The sequence below is a fragment of the Pelobates fuscus genome, chromosome 3 (assembly GCF_036172605.1).
Source record: "Pelobates fuscus isolate aPelFus1 chromosome 3, aPelFus1.pri, whole genome shotgun sequence".
NCBI lineage: Eukaryota > Metazoa > Chordata > Amphibia > Anura > Pelobatidae > Pelobates > Pelobates fuscus.
The window spans coordinates 407,405,605-407,423,545 of record NC_086319.1 but is presented as its reverse complement, the minus strand read 5'-3'; the positions used below and the strand labels follow the sequence as shown (position 1 = coordinate 407,423,545).

The 17,941-nt window shown below is 36.1% G+C and overlaps 2 protein-coding genes across 2 annotated transcripts; both read right to left on the bottom strand.

The window, feature by feature from the left end:
* Positions 1-283: 283 nt before the first annotated feature.
* Positions 284-1,222, bottom strand: LOC134601981 (olfactory receptor 5P66-like). Its single transcript, XM_063446484.1, has one exon. It carries the CDS (start codon positions 1,220-1,222, stop codon positions 284-286), a length of 939 nt encoding a protein of 312 aa, XP_063302554.1.
* Positions 1,223-7,852: 6,630 nt separating this feature from the next.
* LOC134601980 (olfactory receptor 5P76-like) lies at positions 7,853-8,791 on the bottom strand. Its single transcript, XM_063446483.1, has one exon. The coding sequence runs from the start codon at positions 8,789-8,791 to the stop codon at positions 7,853-7,855; it is 939 nt and encodes a 312-aa protein (XP_063302553.1).
* Between the last annotated feature and the right edge of the window lie 9,150 nt (positions 8,792-17,941).

The window sequence follows — 17,941 nt, the reverse complement described above, 5'->3', positions numbered from 1 at the left end:
CTGAAAGTAAAGAATCAAGTAAGATTAAAACAGCAGTTTGGCAATTTCTATAATAAGCTCACTTAGTACTCATGGATGAATACTATCTGGTCCTGTGGCTTTGCCGGTCCATGAAATCATCACATGGTCAGTCTGACCAACAGTTTAACACTTACTATCATAACATTAAAAACATAAATATAACAGGATATTAGGATGTTTTTAGATCACAATCTGTTAAATTCACAGCCTTATTTCCAGTAATTCTTTCTGTTATGTTCCACTTCCCTTCTTGTTACTATTATTAGTTATTTATGCTATTATACTTAAGTAATTTTCTAAGAGCTCCTCTTATTTCCTTGTTTTTTAAGCTGTATATAATGGGATTTAACAAAGGAGTCACTAAAATGTATAACAAAGATCTGAACTTGTTTATGTTAATCTTGTCTTCTTCAGATGGAATTAAATAAACAATAAGAAGAGTCACATAAAAAGTGCACACTGAGGTTAGGTGGGAACTGCACGTAGAAAAACACTTTCTCCGGCCACTTGTGGAAGGGATCCGTATAATAGAAAAGAAGATTAAAGCATAAGTTATAATTATAAAAACAAATGGAACAAAGACCATAAATACAGAAGTCAGCAGCTCATGTAATACTAAACTGGAAATGTCTGACGTAGACAATGCTGCGACAGGGCCAACATCACAATAGAAATGGTTAATGTAACTCTGGCCACAAAACTGTAACTGCCAAACAAAAATCATTCCACTTGAAATAAAAATAAAAACTATTAACCAGGACCCAGCAACCAGTGCAAGACAAACATTAGGATTCATTATTAAACTGTAATGTAATGGTTTGAGGATGGCCATGTATCGGTCGTATGACATCGCAGCAAGAAGAAAACATTGTGAAAATACAGAAACACCACATAAGTGTAGTTGAGTGATACATCCAGCTACAGATACTCTTCTTTTGTTCTTCAATATAACATCGAGCATTAATGGGACAACAGTGGTGGGAAATATCACATCAGCTAAAGCCAAGTGTTTTATGAAGTAGAACATCGGAAACTTAAGATGGTCGCTGGTTGTCAACAAGACAATTATGAGCAGATTTTCACTTAGTATCAAAATGTAGATTAGCATTATCAGCATGAATAATATCATTTTAAGATTGTAAAAATCTTGAAATCCCAGAAGTATAAACTCTGTAATTTTAGATTGGTTATTTTCACACATTGTCCTTCTCCTAAAAGAATACACAAAAATGATAAACGTTACTTAAAATATAGATGGGCTATAATGTAACCCCTGGATCTTCGGCAGCTACCCAACGTCACCTTATATTTAATTATGTTTTGCCTTTAAAAGTTATTTTGATTGTTTTTTTAAACAAACTTTAAGATACTGCATTTGTTTCTTCAAGTGATTTTTTTTTATCAATACTGTTTACTTGTATTTCAAGCTAACCTCTACTACTTGTTTAGCAATTATATACCATATAAATACATGCATTCTGTAATGGTTGCTGATTTAATAAAGATGTGATCTCAACACTTACACTCTAGGAGAGAAAACATCCACAAAATAAATGTAAAAACATAACTCACACTCATTAACTATAATCTACAATTACTAATATTTGCTCTCTAATCACAAGATAATTTTAAAATTAATTTAATGAGAATTATTCTCTAGTTTACCAGATATTTTACAATCTTCCCAGTGTTAAACAGATGGCTTTGTCAATAAATTCCCAGATGTGATGCCCATTTTATAGCTTTCAAATCGGAGTGAGGGAGATACTATTTTATCCTAATTGTGTTGAGAGATCAAGGATTGTCCTAAGAGAATAAGTTTAAAACTAATTAACTTGAACAGTTTAATTAGCTCTGTATCTGAAACAAATAATACACCTGAGTAATCAGGTATCTTACAGAAGGTTGGAAGTATAGTTCGAGAAAGCCAGTTCAGAATATTTGTGTAAAAACTATTTCAGTTTAGACTGTGGTGACCATAGACATCTATAATCTATAATGAAACACATTTTAATATTTTTTTGATTTGTGTATATAGTATTTTAGAAATGTTATATGTTCAATTGTGGTAAAAAGATTTCAATGTTTCAGCACCCAGCTTTATCAACAGGCAGTGTAAACCCCTGCCTCATGATGGGTGTTTCGTTAAGGGGCCTATCCTGGCATTTTAAATGTGATTATATATACATTTTTGTTCATTATCATTGTAGGAGTGCACCACCGCCTGTGTAGAAAATTTGTGGTCTTAGGGAGGGAAGTTAGAGAAGGAACACTACTCTTAACTATTATGTAGATACATAAGATAGAGAGATAAAGGTTATGCCAGAAGAAAAAGTATAAAACACTGAGATAAATATATGTACACACAAGTCCAATACAGTGGCCAATGTTTGTGGACACAAGTGAACAGCACAATGGTAAGTTCTAATGGGAAACCCCGCCAAGGGGTTATTCCACAGTCTTCGGGAAATGTCCTTTGCAGGAACCGGGTAATGGATAGTTCTTGGAATCCATATGTGGGAACAGAAAGAAAAGATAATAGTGCAATGAATCCTATATAAAATGGTGTATTTAAAACAGATGCCTGGTTTAGCCTCCATCTTGCTGCCCTTTTTGCCATTTTGCTTACTAGGTATAGCTATCTGCGGGCATTGCACTCTGCACCATGTACAGTGAAAGTGCTTAGGTCTACCCTTTGTGATTTCAGCAAAGCTATGCAGAAATCACCACAGTGGAGTCCATTTAGCAGAAAAGTATATTGGGAGACCCAAAAATTATTCTTCCTTAGAAAAAAATGATTTATAAAGGGACACAATGTGCATCAATTTAGTAAAACATTCACTCTCTTCCAGGCTACTTACATAATGTTGTGGGAGAATGGAGGGAAAGGGCAACCAATGCCAGTTTTCCTATAGTTCTAGCAACATAAAAAACAGAGTAGTTTCAAGGTACGAATGCGCTTAAAGCAAGTGCAGCTATGGTATCACCAAAATGTGATGTCACTCCCACACTTAAAAGACCTATGTACAACAAAATATAAAACACATCATAGTGTAGTATGCTAAAATGTGTTGAGTGAATATATTAATTGGAGCACTCACAAAATAAAGAGCCACTTAAAAGCTGGCTCTGGCTGTGTAGATGTTTTTCTCCTGAGTGAATGTCTCAGGAGTAAGGTACCACCAGGTATATTGGTTTTCTGGAGCAGGTACTCAGGTACCAGTTGGTATAAAATAACTTTTAAGTAAAATCTAACATAGGTATAGCTGGATAAAAAGCACAACGTGTTTCAACCTTTAGCTAGGTCTTCCTCAGGTGCATGCTACAAAACAATGTTCACATCTCAATATATACATAAAACTTAACGGACCTAATTAGGTTTAGGTGTGTTGATTACTGCAACTAAACGTCCCTTACCATATATGGTGTGATTTTGCCCCCTCCAATATAATGGTAGCTTTAATTCATTCTCTCTTCTCCTCTTGAGTCCGTCGTGAGTCCTCCCTGGTGGTGTCTCCTCCAAGATGGTAGTGCATCAACTTCCTATGATGCATTTCCGGCTGTGACTATGTCCATCTTGCCTGATTTCAAAATGGCCGAACTTGCATATCTGGAAAAGACTTGTGGTCCGATCTGATATCATACATATGAGTCATAGTAAGAAGGGCAGCATCCCAAATATGGATATAATAAAATAAAAAACAGAATTAAAAGCAAATCCATTTAAAATTAATGTAAATTTGAAAGAAAGGAAAATAAAGGCATTTGATAAAGGCATTTTTTTGCCGAAACGTTAGGGGCTTTTTGGTTTACCTTTTCCCTCTTTTCACTATTTCTGGTATGCATTTGTTTGTCTTATATGTATTAATTGTTGGTGTGACGGACCGCCCGGCACCCCGACTGGTTGCCTCTGCCAATCGATGCTCCTAGTGCTTACCGAGGACTTCCAGCACTCCACCAGACACCATCAGCACCATAGTCCCCACGTCCAGTGTTACAGCTTGGCTGGGATCCGTCCTCCACTCACTCTGGACCTAAGACCAGGATCCAGCTTCCAGTGGATGAACCTCTCCTACTACAGAGAGCGTAGCAGGAACAGCTCTTAAAAGAGCTAGTGATTATAACCCATGGGGGTATTGTGATATAGCTATCCCCAGGGTAGATACAGCTATTTCCCCCACACATGAGATGAAATTCTATGTTGAGGGTAAGAAGGAACTCGTTTAATGGGAGCCACAACGGGCCTTATATGCAAGTCCCCATGAAGGGGCACTCCCCCCTGGACCTGAGAGTAAACCACAGTATATACAAATACGCAACCACATTGGCTCTCAGGTCCAGGACAATCTCACACATAATAGATTAATCCCTTCTCTGTACCTAGGAGATAATTGAGTCAAACACTGAACTAAACTCAATTATCTCCAAAAACTCAACACATATTTTTGTAAAAGCTCCAAAATACCTTTAAAACATACAAAACCCCACAAATGTTACATCCCCTGATAGCAATGTTCTGGGTTAACAACATATCCAAAAATCAAGAATTTCCTGAAAGTCATTTATTTGACCGACCGCAGGCATAGTCCCATGCCCAAAACATTTCCAGAGAATCAGGGCTTGCGGTCGGTCTAGGTTGGTTGTTCAAAAATGAACAAACCTCCGAAAAGAGTCAACAGTCTTACCCTGGAGCTTGTTCCCCTTATCCAGACAAACTATGTTACTAATGAATTATTTTGCCATCATTCCTGTTTGGATGTAATTGCAGAATTTTTCTTGCATATTTTTTTGTACTGTTATTATGTGATTTATGCTGTAGTTGTTTGATATGCATATTGAGATACCTGTTATTGTGGACTCATTTAATAAAGTGTATTTTTTATTTTTTATGGTTGTGCTCATTGATTTGTATTTGAAAATTTATTTGGTCCTTGAGGAATAAGGCCTTTTGAGTGAGCACCCTATCTTATTTCTTACCTATTTTGTTTCCGGATATTTATTCTTATAGCATTTGACTGGGTGCGCCTACCTTTTTCTAATTAAAGTGGACACACAGGAACAGAAGGGTTGAGTGGCCTGCTCAATCAGCTTACATGCTAGAGGCAGTGGGATATAGTGACAAAAAGGGTATAAGTAGGGGTAACAAAGTAGGATGCTAGAAAAGTATTCACTGATGGCTCAGTAGGTTATTTTTATATTATACAAATATTTTTATATTTTAACAGTTTAAGTGATGTGCTTTCCTGAAGAAGTGTCTTTTCAAATATTTTTTGAAGGAGTGGAGACTGGGTGAAAGTCTAACGGAGAAGGGAGTTCCACAGAAAAGGTGCAGCCCTGGAGAAGTCTCGGAGGCGAGCATCAGATGCAGGAGTACAGAGAGAGGATAGACGTAGGTCTTCGGGCTCAGGGGCCTTGGCGGGATATACTTGTGTATTAGGGAGGATAGGTAGGCTGGAGCAGCATTATGTAGGGACTTGTACGCAAACACCAGAATCTTACATTGGAGCAGTATTATGTAGGGACTTGTAAGCAAACACCAGGATCTAAAATTGGGCCCTATATCTAACTGGAAGCCAATGTACCTAGGGACATTAGGACAGAAAAGATGGACAGAGGGGTGTGGCCCCAAAATAAGGACTTTTCCACCTAAATAGGGTCACTTGGGAGTCTGGGAATTCAGGATCCCTGATTTTTTTCTTTAGGTATCACGTTAATTGCCAAGTTGTACATAGAATGTTTTACTTTGAATTCTGATTCCGGTTGGCTCTATTGGTGAAACAGTTATTAGTAATTGTTGTCAGGGAAAATGCATGGCGGTTTTTACTGTGCAATTATAAAGCTGTTACTCAGTAACCTTAAATTTAACTTTTCATGAACGAAAGATAGAAAGGTTAAGAACAATTACGTCATTTTGACCTATAAAAAATGTCCTGACAGATTCAGGGTTTTTCACTAAAGTGATGATTCATAGTGAAATTAAAGTGAATATCAAATTGTGCTCCAAAATAGCCAATTCAAAAGCATTACTGAGTTTTTCCAGTTCAGCTATTGTAATCTTAAATTTAAAATTTACTTTAAGTTCACTTTGAATTCTCGTTTTAGTGAGTAATCGTGTTTGTAACAGTTCACAGACTACACAATCCCAATGGAGAAACACTGGCAGTGTGTAAGTATATGACAGAATCCCATATAGGGCAAAGCTGTGTGTGAGTGTCTCCTGACTTAAAAAGTTGCAGATTTAAAGTAACCCTTGTTGCATTTTATCTCGCTCTCCATTATCTTATTTATTTATTACAGGCACTTATAAAGCGCCAACATATTCCTGCACCGCTGTACAATTGGGAAAAATACAAACACAAGAAAATCAGACAGTTACAACAGGTAGAGGACACTGTCCGTGAGCTAACAATCTAAAAGTTAAAATGGGGAGATGAGACAGGAGGTAGCAGATGGCATAGAGAGTTAATGGTATAACTTCAGCAGCTGATAGCATGTGAAGGCGAATGAGGAGGTGATGGACTGTGGCTCCAAACAGCTGAAAGAAATACTATATAACCGGAGAGGGTGGGTAAATAGGGCCAAGTAAAATTAAATGGCCTTCTTGTTGCAGGGATAGATGTGGGTTTGGGCCTAAAGAAGAGAGAAACGACAGTAACTTAAAAGGAATTTACAGCTGAGAGTGGCAAGCGGGGGGAGGAGGAATGGAGCAGGCTTGCCATTTATTATAAACAATTAAATATTTGGCAACCAAAATTTTAACAGCCAGATTATTCTAACAGTAAGTACAACATATTACAGTAGTAAACTATATGTAACAATGGTACAATAATAATCTAGTAACAAAATGAAAGACGTTCGGTTGCATATCTTCAGCATCTCAGTTCGTACCTTTAAAGCTGCAGCGTTCAAAATGAAAAGGCATTCTTGTTACAGGGATGGATGTGGGTTTGGGCCTTTAAAGCTACAGTGTTCAAAATTTAGATAAAATGCTACGATGCCATTTCGAGTTGCACTTTGTATAAAGTACTATGTGTCTTCTTTCCTTTATAGCAGTTTGTAAAATTATATATTGCAATGTCTTCTCTCCTTTCCTTTGGTAAAAATCCCATTTTACAGCACTGCAAATAGTGATCCTTTATATATAAACATAATAATACAAACATTATAAATCACATTAGTCATAATAATACAATTACAAAATATTATTGATTCTGGATAAAAAAAAAATAGATAGGTATTACGAAACATAATAACTAAAAGTCAAAATAAGTTGCAGAGAACAGGGTATATCCAGATTCTAGAAAAAAGGACTCAGTGTTTGCCTGATTAGATGAGCTACTTCTCTCAAACACCTTACATAACTCTGTAGAAATAAATAAAGAATATCATTAGATTAGGGATAGGCTCCGAAAACGGTATTTCGTAAACATTCAATACGAAGTAAATGACAACTGAGAGAGCCAGTTGGCTGTATTGGAAAATATCTTGAATTTCGTTTTGCAAATTCTTTATTTAACTCAAGATAACCTTTAAGTGAATTTAAAGCTACATATATCCGAAAAAAAAAGCTTAGGTTTGCATAACTAACACAAAAACAAATAAAAAAAACAAACAAATATTGTGTAAAAGTTCTGAATGTGTTTTTTCTTATCTATGCTTGTGACTTTTGATGAATGGCGTTTGTCACTCTTTCATTTTAACAAATTAATGAAAAGATAAACAAAGCAGAATATTCTAATATTATCATGTTCACAATTTATGATCTGTTAATTTACCTGGCATATTTACAGTGTTACTCTGGTATGTCCCATGTCACTTCTTGTCTATATTGTTAGTTATTTATGCTATTATTCTTAAGCAATTTTCCCAGAGCACCCCTTAATTCCTTGTTTCTCATGCTGTATATTATGGGATTTAATAGTGGAGTCATTAAAATGTATAACAAAGATCTGAACTTATTTATGGTGATATTGCCTTCTTCAGGTGGGATCACATACACTAAAAGCATAGACATATAAAAAGTGCAGACAGAGGTGAGGTGGGAACTGCACGTAGAGAAAGACTTTCTCCGGCCACTTGCGGAAGGAATTCTTAAAATGGAAAAGAAAATGAAAACATAAGTAATAATTATAAACACAAATGGGACAGCAATCATAAAGATAGAGGTAAATAAGTTAAGTAATACCAAGCTGGAGATGTCAGAAGTGGACAATGTTACTATAGGGCCAAGATCGCAATAGAAATGGTTAATGTAACTCTGACCACAAAACTGTAACTGCCAAATCAAAATCATTCCACTTGAAATGAAAATAAAAACTATTAACCAGGACCCAGCAACCAGTGCAAGACAAACATTAGGATTCATTATTAAACTGTAGCGTAATGGTTTGAGGATGGCCACATATCGGTCATATGACATCGCGGCGAGAAGAAAACATTGTGAAAATCCAGAAACACCACATAAGTGTAGTTGAGTGATACATCCAGCTACAGATACTCCTCTTTTGTCTTTTAATATAACATCCAGCATTAGTGGGACAATGTTGGTAGGAAATATCACGTCAGCTAAGGCCAAGTGTTTTATGAAGAAGAACATCGGAAACTTGAGATGGTTGCTGGTTGTCACCAGGACAATTATGAGTAGATTCTCATTTAGTATCACAATGTAGATTACTAAAATCAGCATGAATAATATAATTTTAAGATTGTAAAAATCTTGAAACCCCAGTAGTATAAACTCTGTAATCTCAGTTTGGTTAACTTCACACATTATGTGAAGATATTACATTGGTGCTCTATGGTCCTTCTCCTACAAAAAAAAAAAAAAAAAAAAACATTAAATGGTTACTATAACTTAAAACATAACATGTTTAATATGTAAAACTGAAATATGCTTACTAATCTCTACTGTTTATCTAATTATTATGAGTGAGGTGATTTTATCTAAAAATGTGTTGCCCTCACCAGTGAACAGTTTAAATATTGTTTTTATTTTTTTTGCAGTAGTTGATAAGAGTCATAGTTATTGTAGATTTCACCATAACACAGAGGAGTTGAAAACCTAGTATAGAGGGACAAGGGTTTTCTGCAATAACTGATTATGATTATGGGTTCCAAAGCTTTAAACTAACACATCTACAAACAGTGTCAGGTGAAATAGGTGTCGGTGCAGTATGTTATTTAAATGTACAAAGGGTAATGTGTAGGTAACTATTTTTGGTATTGTTTGTATATGTGGGTTGATTGCTTCCATTGCTGCCACCAAAGAGTTTGAGCAGAGGACCAATTTTATTTTGTGTTTTTATTTGCTATTGTCAGGGTAAACCTTTCACTACCAATCACATTTTGTTTGAAAAAAATATTACCATAACATTTATTTGAAATAAGGTATGCTTACATGTATAATAAAACAGGTCTTTTGTGTATTCATTATTTTTCAAATCAACTTTCAAATTGCAATTATGTCAATTTAAAAATGTTTATTTTTCAATTATTCACTGTCTACAGAAAATGTGAGGGAATAAAAACCTCCTTTATGTTATTTTACAGTGGTCCTGAAATACAGTAGATAAATACATACATAAAAACAACCACTTAAACCATACCAGTTCAGATCCCCATAGTGTTTTTTCAATCCATTTTCTCTGCTATCCGGCAGCTCGTAAGGAATCAGTAAATCTCAACTGGAACTACCTGAAAACCAGGAAGGCACATGTCTCCCATCCATAATTAGGTGCCATCAGGCCTCACACTTAGATTTTCCAATTGGCACGCCTACCCAACTTGGAAAATATGGTTTCACATGGAAACGACACATGCAGGTAGCAAAATCCCATCACTACTCTGGTAAGGTGGAATAATATTCAGCTTACTACGCACCAGTAACCCTATGATCAATGCCATTCTGAAGATATATCCTCTCTGCTACACACAACAATTGTCCACATCACCCTGCCCTCTAACACACATTACTCATAATCTGGACCTGGCAGAAGGCTTGCTCCCTATACATAGGGGGTGATTCTCACTGAACAAGAGTGGGATAAAATCTTAATTTTTATGCAGAAATGCTCAATCAGCTCTAAATTCCAAGAGATGAGCTTTAAACTACTGTCCAATTGGTATAGAACCCCTGATGTTCTGTACTGCCTCAGATCTGCCTGAGGCGTGTTGGCGTTGTGGGTCTGGAGTGAGCACAGTTCTCCACATTTGGTGGTCCTGCCCAGGTATCTCCCACTTTTTGTAAATGGTGAACTCTAAGATCAAGGAGATTACCCACTCCGACCTGCCTCTCCAACTTCTCCCCATGCTCCAGCATTCACAATGGACCTTGAAAAAAATAGTTCTTGACAACATTTGCTTAATGCAGCAAAATCCCTGATCCCCACACTTTAGAAGCAAACGCATGTGCCAACCTTCCAGCAATGGGTTGCCAGGGTAGGGAAGATTTAAAACATGCAATCATTTACAGCTGCCCTTGAAGGGTATTCTGAGTGATGTTCTTAGGTCTGGACCCCAGGGTTGGACTTTTTTTCTTGAAGAGGGTCACAAACTTTTTTTATCCTTCTCCTTCCTGAACCTTTTCGGCTGCCCACGCCTTACCTTGTCCCCTATTAATCTATCTGCTCAGTAATGACCAATCCCACTGTCTGTACACATGATGCACTCATACTACCATTTACCGGGAGCTACAACTTCCCACAGTTAACACTGTGACCTAGCCCAACCTCAGCCAATTTATCTCCAAACGATCAAATTCAATTTGTACGTCAACTAGATGTTTAAATGCATGCTCGATTAGCACTTGTTATATCTAAGCTTACACTTACCAAACTTACACCTAGTGTTGTTCTTTCATTTTTCTGCTACTTACATGTAGCTGTCACTTCATGTTGTTTACTTTCTTCTTGACTCACTGTAAAAAAAAATGTCAAAAAATAGCCACTTGCAAGTATTTGTAAGGTCCCTGAAGACATTACAAGTAGTACAGCTGAAATAAACAATGCCTGCATATAAGTATAATGCCTACGTGAATACAATTACATTTAACAAAAAAACTATTTCTAAGCAAAACCTCACAAAAATGTTACGACAATATATATTAAACTCTGGAATAGTAATGCTAACAGTGACTCCTAGCAGATTTATGTGTTCATCTACAGGGAGGTAATCGTTCCTGAAATAGGAAAATGGTTAAGTGTAATTGTTTTGCACTAAATGTTGTTTTGCAAAGTAAATGGAAGTTAAACACTTTTATGCACAGTTCTGGGAGCGAAGGGGTTAAGCGTTAATTCACTTAGTTCCTAAGAATACCTTTTTGGGTCTCATTAGAGATCTTGACATTTAGGTGAAAGCAGCAATGTTGATTCTTAGAGGAGATGTTTGGCTTCATATTAGCCGGTGAGCTTACAGTTTAAAGATAATTACAGAGGTACTAAAAACCTCTGTCATTTAAATTTCCAAAGGGATTTAAGATAGTGTAACTTCCCCTAGCTAATCGAAAAAAGGGAAACTATACACTGCCATAAATAATAGTTAGAAAATAAAATCATTAAATATTAATTTTACCAATTCCTGGCTAAACATGGTAACAAATGCAGTAAGATAATACCATACCTTTGAAAAATGAGAAACATTGAGACAAAATACAGACTAATAAAGTATTCACACAGTAGTTAAAGGCACCATAACTGCATTGCAGGAAGATAGATCTAATCTCTCAGGGTGAAAATACCAAATGGTAGACTTCTAACTTGGAAGTGATGCTAACACGGATGATGATCTGTCAGTTACTATCTTGCTATATCGGAGCATGAATTAGAGTCATTTGAATAACTAACAAACACCACATCGAGGTAAAGAGATGTTATGGAAATGAATCTGTAATAGGAAAACACTGAAAACATTGACAACATCCAATAACGACGTTTCAGTTAACAATACACTGACATTTCCCCACATATCCTATATTCTTTAATCCTCTCACATCTATATTAATAATACTAATATATATATATATATATATATATATATATATATATATATATATATATATATATATATATATAATGTATAACATTGAAGGCCAAAATAACCTGAAGTGGAGAAACAAAAGAAAACACTTAAATTTAGCGAGGCTTACTGTGGTAACCAATAAGTGACGCTGAGGTAAAGACAGTATCAGTAAGTGCCTGTGTGGTAGTATTTGGCAGATCACGGAGGACATGACTGCGTTCGAGTGTTTATGCGGTCATTGTTACCAATTAAAGAACTAGTGCTTGTCAATAAAATATATATTCTTGCTACATTTCTATAATTTAAGTAAACCTTCTTCAATACAATATAGATATAATGTGTGATGGATATCTCCACGATTACTTCTAAAATATGTGATTCATCTGAAATGAGATAATTCAAAAATGATATAATGCACATCACGTAGATTAGATAAATATTAGCAGTCAACCCAAGACCAGCTTCTGCATGTAGACAGAGACATACATCTGCTGCGGAAAAACTCTTATGAAATATAGGCTCTGACATCTCACTTCTAATGAATATAATGTAATGGAGATTGACTTGATCGACCTCAATAGTCCTCAGCCATAGCTAATTTAGTGTATCCAATGAACCTGGAGCAATAGTGAAAACCTAAGCTCAAGAGTGATGTGGTAAAAGCACGTACTGACTGTACAAACATTTTGTGGAAAGAATGGAAAATAACTTTAATGAATGGGATGGCATTCGGCATTTCACTACAAAGGTATTGATTTGTCCAGTGTAGTTGCTGCTAATGAAATCATACCTGCACAGTGATTGGTGTATTGTGTATCACAGCTTAACAGTAAACTAAACAAACACCACAAGTAGAGCTTACCTTTTAACCCTGAGCTTAAATAAGATAGGTGCTGTGATCATGTGAGGGTATTCATGATGGGAAGGTCAGTGTTTTCACAGTGTTCTTCCTGAGACTGAACTTTGGATCAGACCCTGAACCTACGTTTTTAATAATAAATACTTCAAACTGTGCAAGAATCATCCTATGACAAAGAATTGCCTTGTTCTCCTTGTTGGTAAATCAATTACAAATTGCAAAACAACGAAATACCAGACCTCTCTCCTAAAACTCAATATGGACACGTCATCAAATGTATCCATGTAAATAGGAATGATATTTATTTAAATTTCATTTTCAAAATTGCAGCTTTATTTTTTTTAGGAATTCAAAATTAAAATGCTGAATTAGTTATCTCTAAAGTGACAGATTTGAAGCAGTGAACATAGTAATTGTGCTAGATATCTTGTTAGTATGATGTATATGTGAAAAATGCTTTTGTTTGTTTATTTGTTTTTTGTGTACTGAATGGGATTGGAAACAAACCTCTACTGTGTATTTTGTAATTTTTAAACATAAATAAAATGCACCATGTTGCTCAATGCTCATGGGTTAATGAGTTAATAAAGATTTGTTGTAAACACTTACACTCCAGAAGAGATAAACATCCATACAAGATATGCAAAAAATATAAACATTTAATACAATAGTTGTTCTCAAATCACAATATAATTTAAAAGAGAATCTAGCAAGAATTATTCTATAATTTACCAGATATTCTACAATTCTCCCAGTGTTAAACAGTTGGCTTTGTCAGTAAATTCCCAGATGTGATGCCCATTTTATAATTTTCAAACCAGAGTGCGAGAGATACAATTTTATCCTAATTGTGTTGAGAGATCAAATAGTGCTCCAAGGGAATCAGTTTAAAATTAATCGAACAGATGAATTAGCTCCCTAGCAAAAACAAACAATTCCCCGTACAATTAGATATTTTCTAGAAGGTTGGAATTATGATTTGAGAAAGACAGTTCAAAATATTTGTGTACAATCAATTTCAGTTTAGACTGTGGTGACCATACATAATTATTATTATTATTATTTTATTATTTATATAGCGCCATCGGATTCCGTAGGCTGTACATGTGACAAATCTATAATACATCATCTTTTAATACTTTTGTAAATAACTTTTTCATTTTGTATAATTTAGAAATGTTATATTTGCAATTATAGTAAAACTATTCAGATAGCAGTGTATGTACCTGCCATGGCAAATGATGTTGTTTTGGGGTGCCCATCTTTGAATTTTAAATTTCTTTTTCTTAGACTAGCTAGTTAGTATAATGAAGCAGTTGCTTTTAATTGAAACTTAATTATATGTCTTAGAAGGATCCAAGTTAATCTGTATTTAATCTTTCAAGAATGTACCCCATTCTGACGTTGACGTTGGGGCAGGCTTATGCAATGTATGATCATATAATGTAACTAAACCCCCATTATTTTTTGCTTAGGTGAGGTGTTTTTAAATAAAAACTCTTACAATCTCTAAGATTTGAAATCCCCTCACACACATGCTGCACCCCTAAACACATTACATTCCAGAAACACTAGATCCCTTACCCAACCCTGGATCATCTACACACACTAGATCCCTCTATACACTCTGAATCCGCTATATACACACACTAACTAGTTCTCCTATACACATTCTGGGTCCTTCAAACACTCACTAGACCCCTATATACACAAACATACACACTGCACCACCTACACACACACTACATTCCAGACATACACACTCTGGATCCCCTATACACACACACACACACACACACACACACACTAGATGCCACACTCTCTACAACCTATACAAACACTACATCACCTATACACACATACACACACTATAGCCCATATGCACACACTTGAGTTATACTATTCCCACTCTTCAATAAGTTATGCTAAAATATAAAATAATTACTATTGTTAACCCAAAAAATTATAGACCTCCCAACAGCCCACATTCGTCAGGACAGTCCTGATTGCGGGGTCCCACCGTTCACAGTTTAGATCCCTGGTTTCCCACTTTAAAAGGATACCAGTGAACTATCTTGGGCAACACAGCATGAGTGCATCAGTAATTATGCTTGCACTGTGCAGTGGGCACTAGCCATGCAAAGAGCATTTCAGCAGTGTTCCCTTAATGGGTGTCTCTAGTGATGATGTCGCTGGGTCCTGCACACCCATCACGTTTTGGTGGGTCAGAATGTTGAGATGATAGAGATTTGCCTTGGTGAAGTCATATAATATAATTTTTTTTTTTTTTAGTCATATCAGACATCAAGATACATTTTAAGAATTTCTACATTAAAGTGCATCACAAAGTAAACCAAATACACTATCCCCATCTGTACATCAAATCAAATACATAACAAATAGCACTTTATTATCACAATATTAGATCAAACACAAATAAGAATTTACAAATGTGGTTTCCCTCTGCTTAGGAATATATGCGAACCCCCTCCTTCGAGCCTGATATGCGAATTTATCTCTTCCTTTTTTTTTCTGTTGCACCGCGAACCGAGCAAATGTCTGTCTGTTGTCTGTTTGTCAGTTTATGTATTTAATTTTTAATAATTTTTTTTTTTTTTTAAAAGGAAACAGAGAGTATGTAGATAAGTGACAGAGAGAGAAAGAGAAACTGAACAATACATATGATGATTTGGTATTTAATAATTTCACTTATGACTACTCAAGAAATGAAACAACAAATACCATACTCTGATGTAAAAAAAAAAAAAGAATAAAAAAAAAATGAATTTACAAATGTGGCAAGAATGAAAACAATGGCAATAACTAGAGAAATTAGGCACAGACAAGCAGCACAGATAAGTTCTCTCAATGTTTTGGCAACCATTTTGTTACCTTTTTCAAGATATTATGCTGTATTCCTGCCATTTAAAATGTTACTTGAACCACCATGACCACTGCTGCTTTTGGAACTGGTAATGGTGGTAGGAGTCTGGATGTACAGTGTTTCAGATTGAGTAAATAGTACTTGTGTGCCAAAGACTAGTTGCACCCCAGTACACCTGACATTGGTAGGCCAGAACTCTGTCAATTCTGTGCATATTTTACATCTGTTGTCAGCTCACACAACTCGTTGGCGACAAATGTAATAACATTTGACCTTTTAAGTTAAAATTTGAAACTCACTTTGAATTCTCCCTTTTATTGAATAACTCTACATGTGTTGTAACTTAATACAAACTATTGTCTCATGCATTCTTATAGTAATTTGTCTCTGAATCAACCAAATAACCCTTGGAAGAAACAATTATGTGCAATGACATGATCTGTGTGTATCCGCTCTATCAGAATGTGAGAATTATTTTGTGAGAATACTGCTGCCGTGCATTTTTCCATTAGCTGCCTATATGTTTACAGGACTCTGCAAGTGGTTTATGACAAGCATGATATTACAATGCTGTGTCTTCCATCTTCTAGATCCCAGGATTCCAGGAGACTGCTCTTGTACAAAGATAATAGGGAAGCTGTGACCTACAACAGTAGGTGAAACGAGAGCAGGGAAAATTTGACTAGAAACCCAACAGCTTTAACTATATTGACATGTTTAATCATTTTAAAACACAAAAAACATTAGTCTTAAAAATAAATGCATTCATGGACCCCTTTATTTTACTGTTTTGAACATATGTGGCCTATAAGTCATGTGCAGATAGATTTGAAGCAATGAGTTTGTGACTTTGCATCTTATGTCCTATAGAGTCAAATTACCACAAACTATTGTATTCCCTTACTGGGTCCCCCGACATACATAATATTCCACACATGGCTTCCCATCCTGCATTTTACTGCCTACAGTCCCCCTCATTTTTTTTACATGGTCGCCTTTTTCCATCTTCCCCATCTTATAAACCACACCAGATTATTCCCACAATTCATTCCACCCTCTATCTTATTTTCCATGTGCTTATTCCACAAAATACCCTTTAACTACACTCCAAAGATAACATACATAGGCAAGGTACATCATGACAAATCCCCACAGATACACACTGACACAGGTACAGTTACACAGATGCACAGATACACACGCTAACATACATACAAATACATAAGCACACACACTAATACACATACAGACACACAAATGCACACTGACACTATAACAGAACCCCTGTTATTGCCTGGCCAACAGACTGAAACATTTTAAACCCCCTGGATTTGTTAGCTTGTATTTGCTACCAGTGTTATATTTAAACATATGAATGGGAAAAGGAATGACAATGCTAACCCATTCGTATGCACGAACAAACTGCTGAACGGGAGACCACTCAGTCCAGGCATGTGCCGCCAATTACCCTCTTAACTCTGTGCCAGACCGCAAACCGCAAGCATTCTAAGTGGTTCCCTGGGTGGCCGTCCATTCATATGTGCGAACACGTGGCGGCGGCCATTTGTTTTTTCGAACGCGTTCAGCGGTGTTTGGTCGTCGAGTGTCTGGAACTATTTTCAGACACTCAAACTCCCAAACACCACTGAGACTTCCAGGACCACTTAGCTTCACCCAGAATTACACAAACGAGGCGGCATTCAGTAAAAGTATTGCACGAACGGGGCGGCACACTACCAGCAAACTCACGAACAATAAAATTAATAACTGTTCAGTATTTTTAACATACAAAAAGGGACCGGCTGCACCAGCTGAATGTATGGAACTATTTTGGGCAGGAGCCTCATGTGCGGCCGGGCAGGGGTGGGACTTTCAGCTATCTTCCGAACCCCTGAACGGATTCGTATGATTTTTGAGTATGTTTTTCCCATAGTTATGCTTGTTTGGAAAATGTAGTTTTATTAAAATCACATGTATAGTTTTGGTGTAAAAAGTATATTTTTCGCTTGCAGATAATTGAGTTGATACAGCAATTAACTCAATTATCTCCCAAGCAGAGGGGAGGAATGTACAGTAATGAATGGGAGTGTTTAGCTGTGTAATTGTAAATAATTGGTTCTTAAGTTTGTGTCTTCAGTGCCCAACAAGGTCCATGTCAGTGG

Coding starts and splice junctions, on each gene's coding strand:
- LOC134601981 (XM_063446484.1), bottom strand. CDS start 1,222: ATGTGTGAAAATAACCAATCTAAAATTACAGAGTTTATACTTCTGGGA.
- LOC134601980 (XM_063446483.1), bottom strand. CDS start 8,791: ATGTGTGAAGTTAACCAAACTGAGATTACAGAGTTTATACTACTGGGG.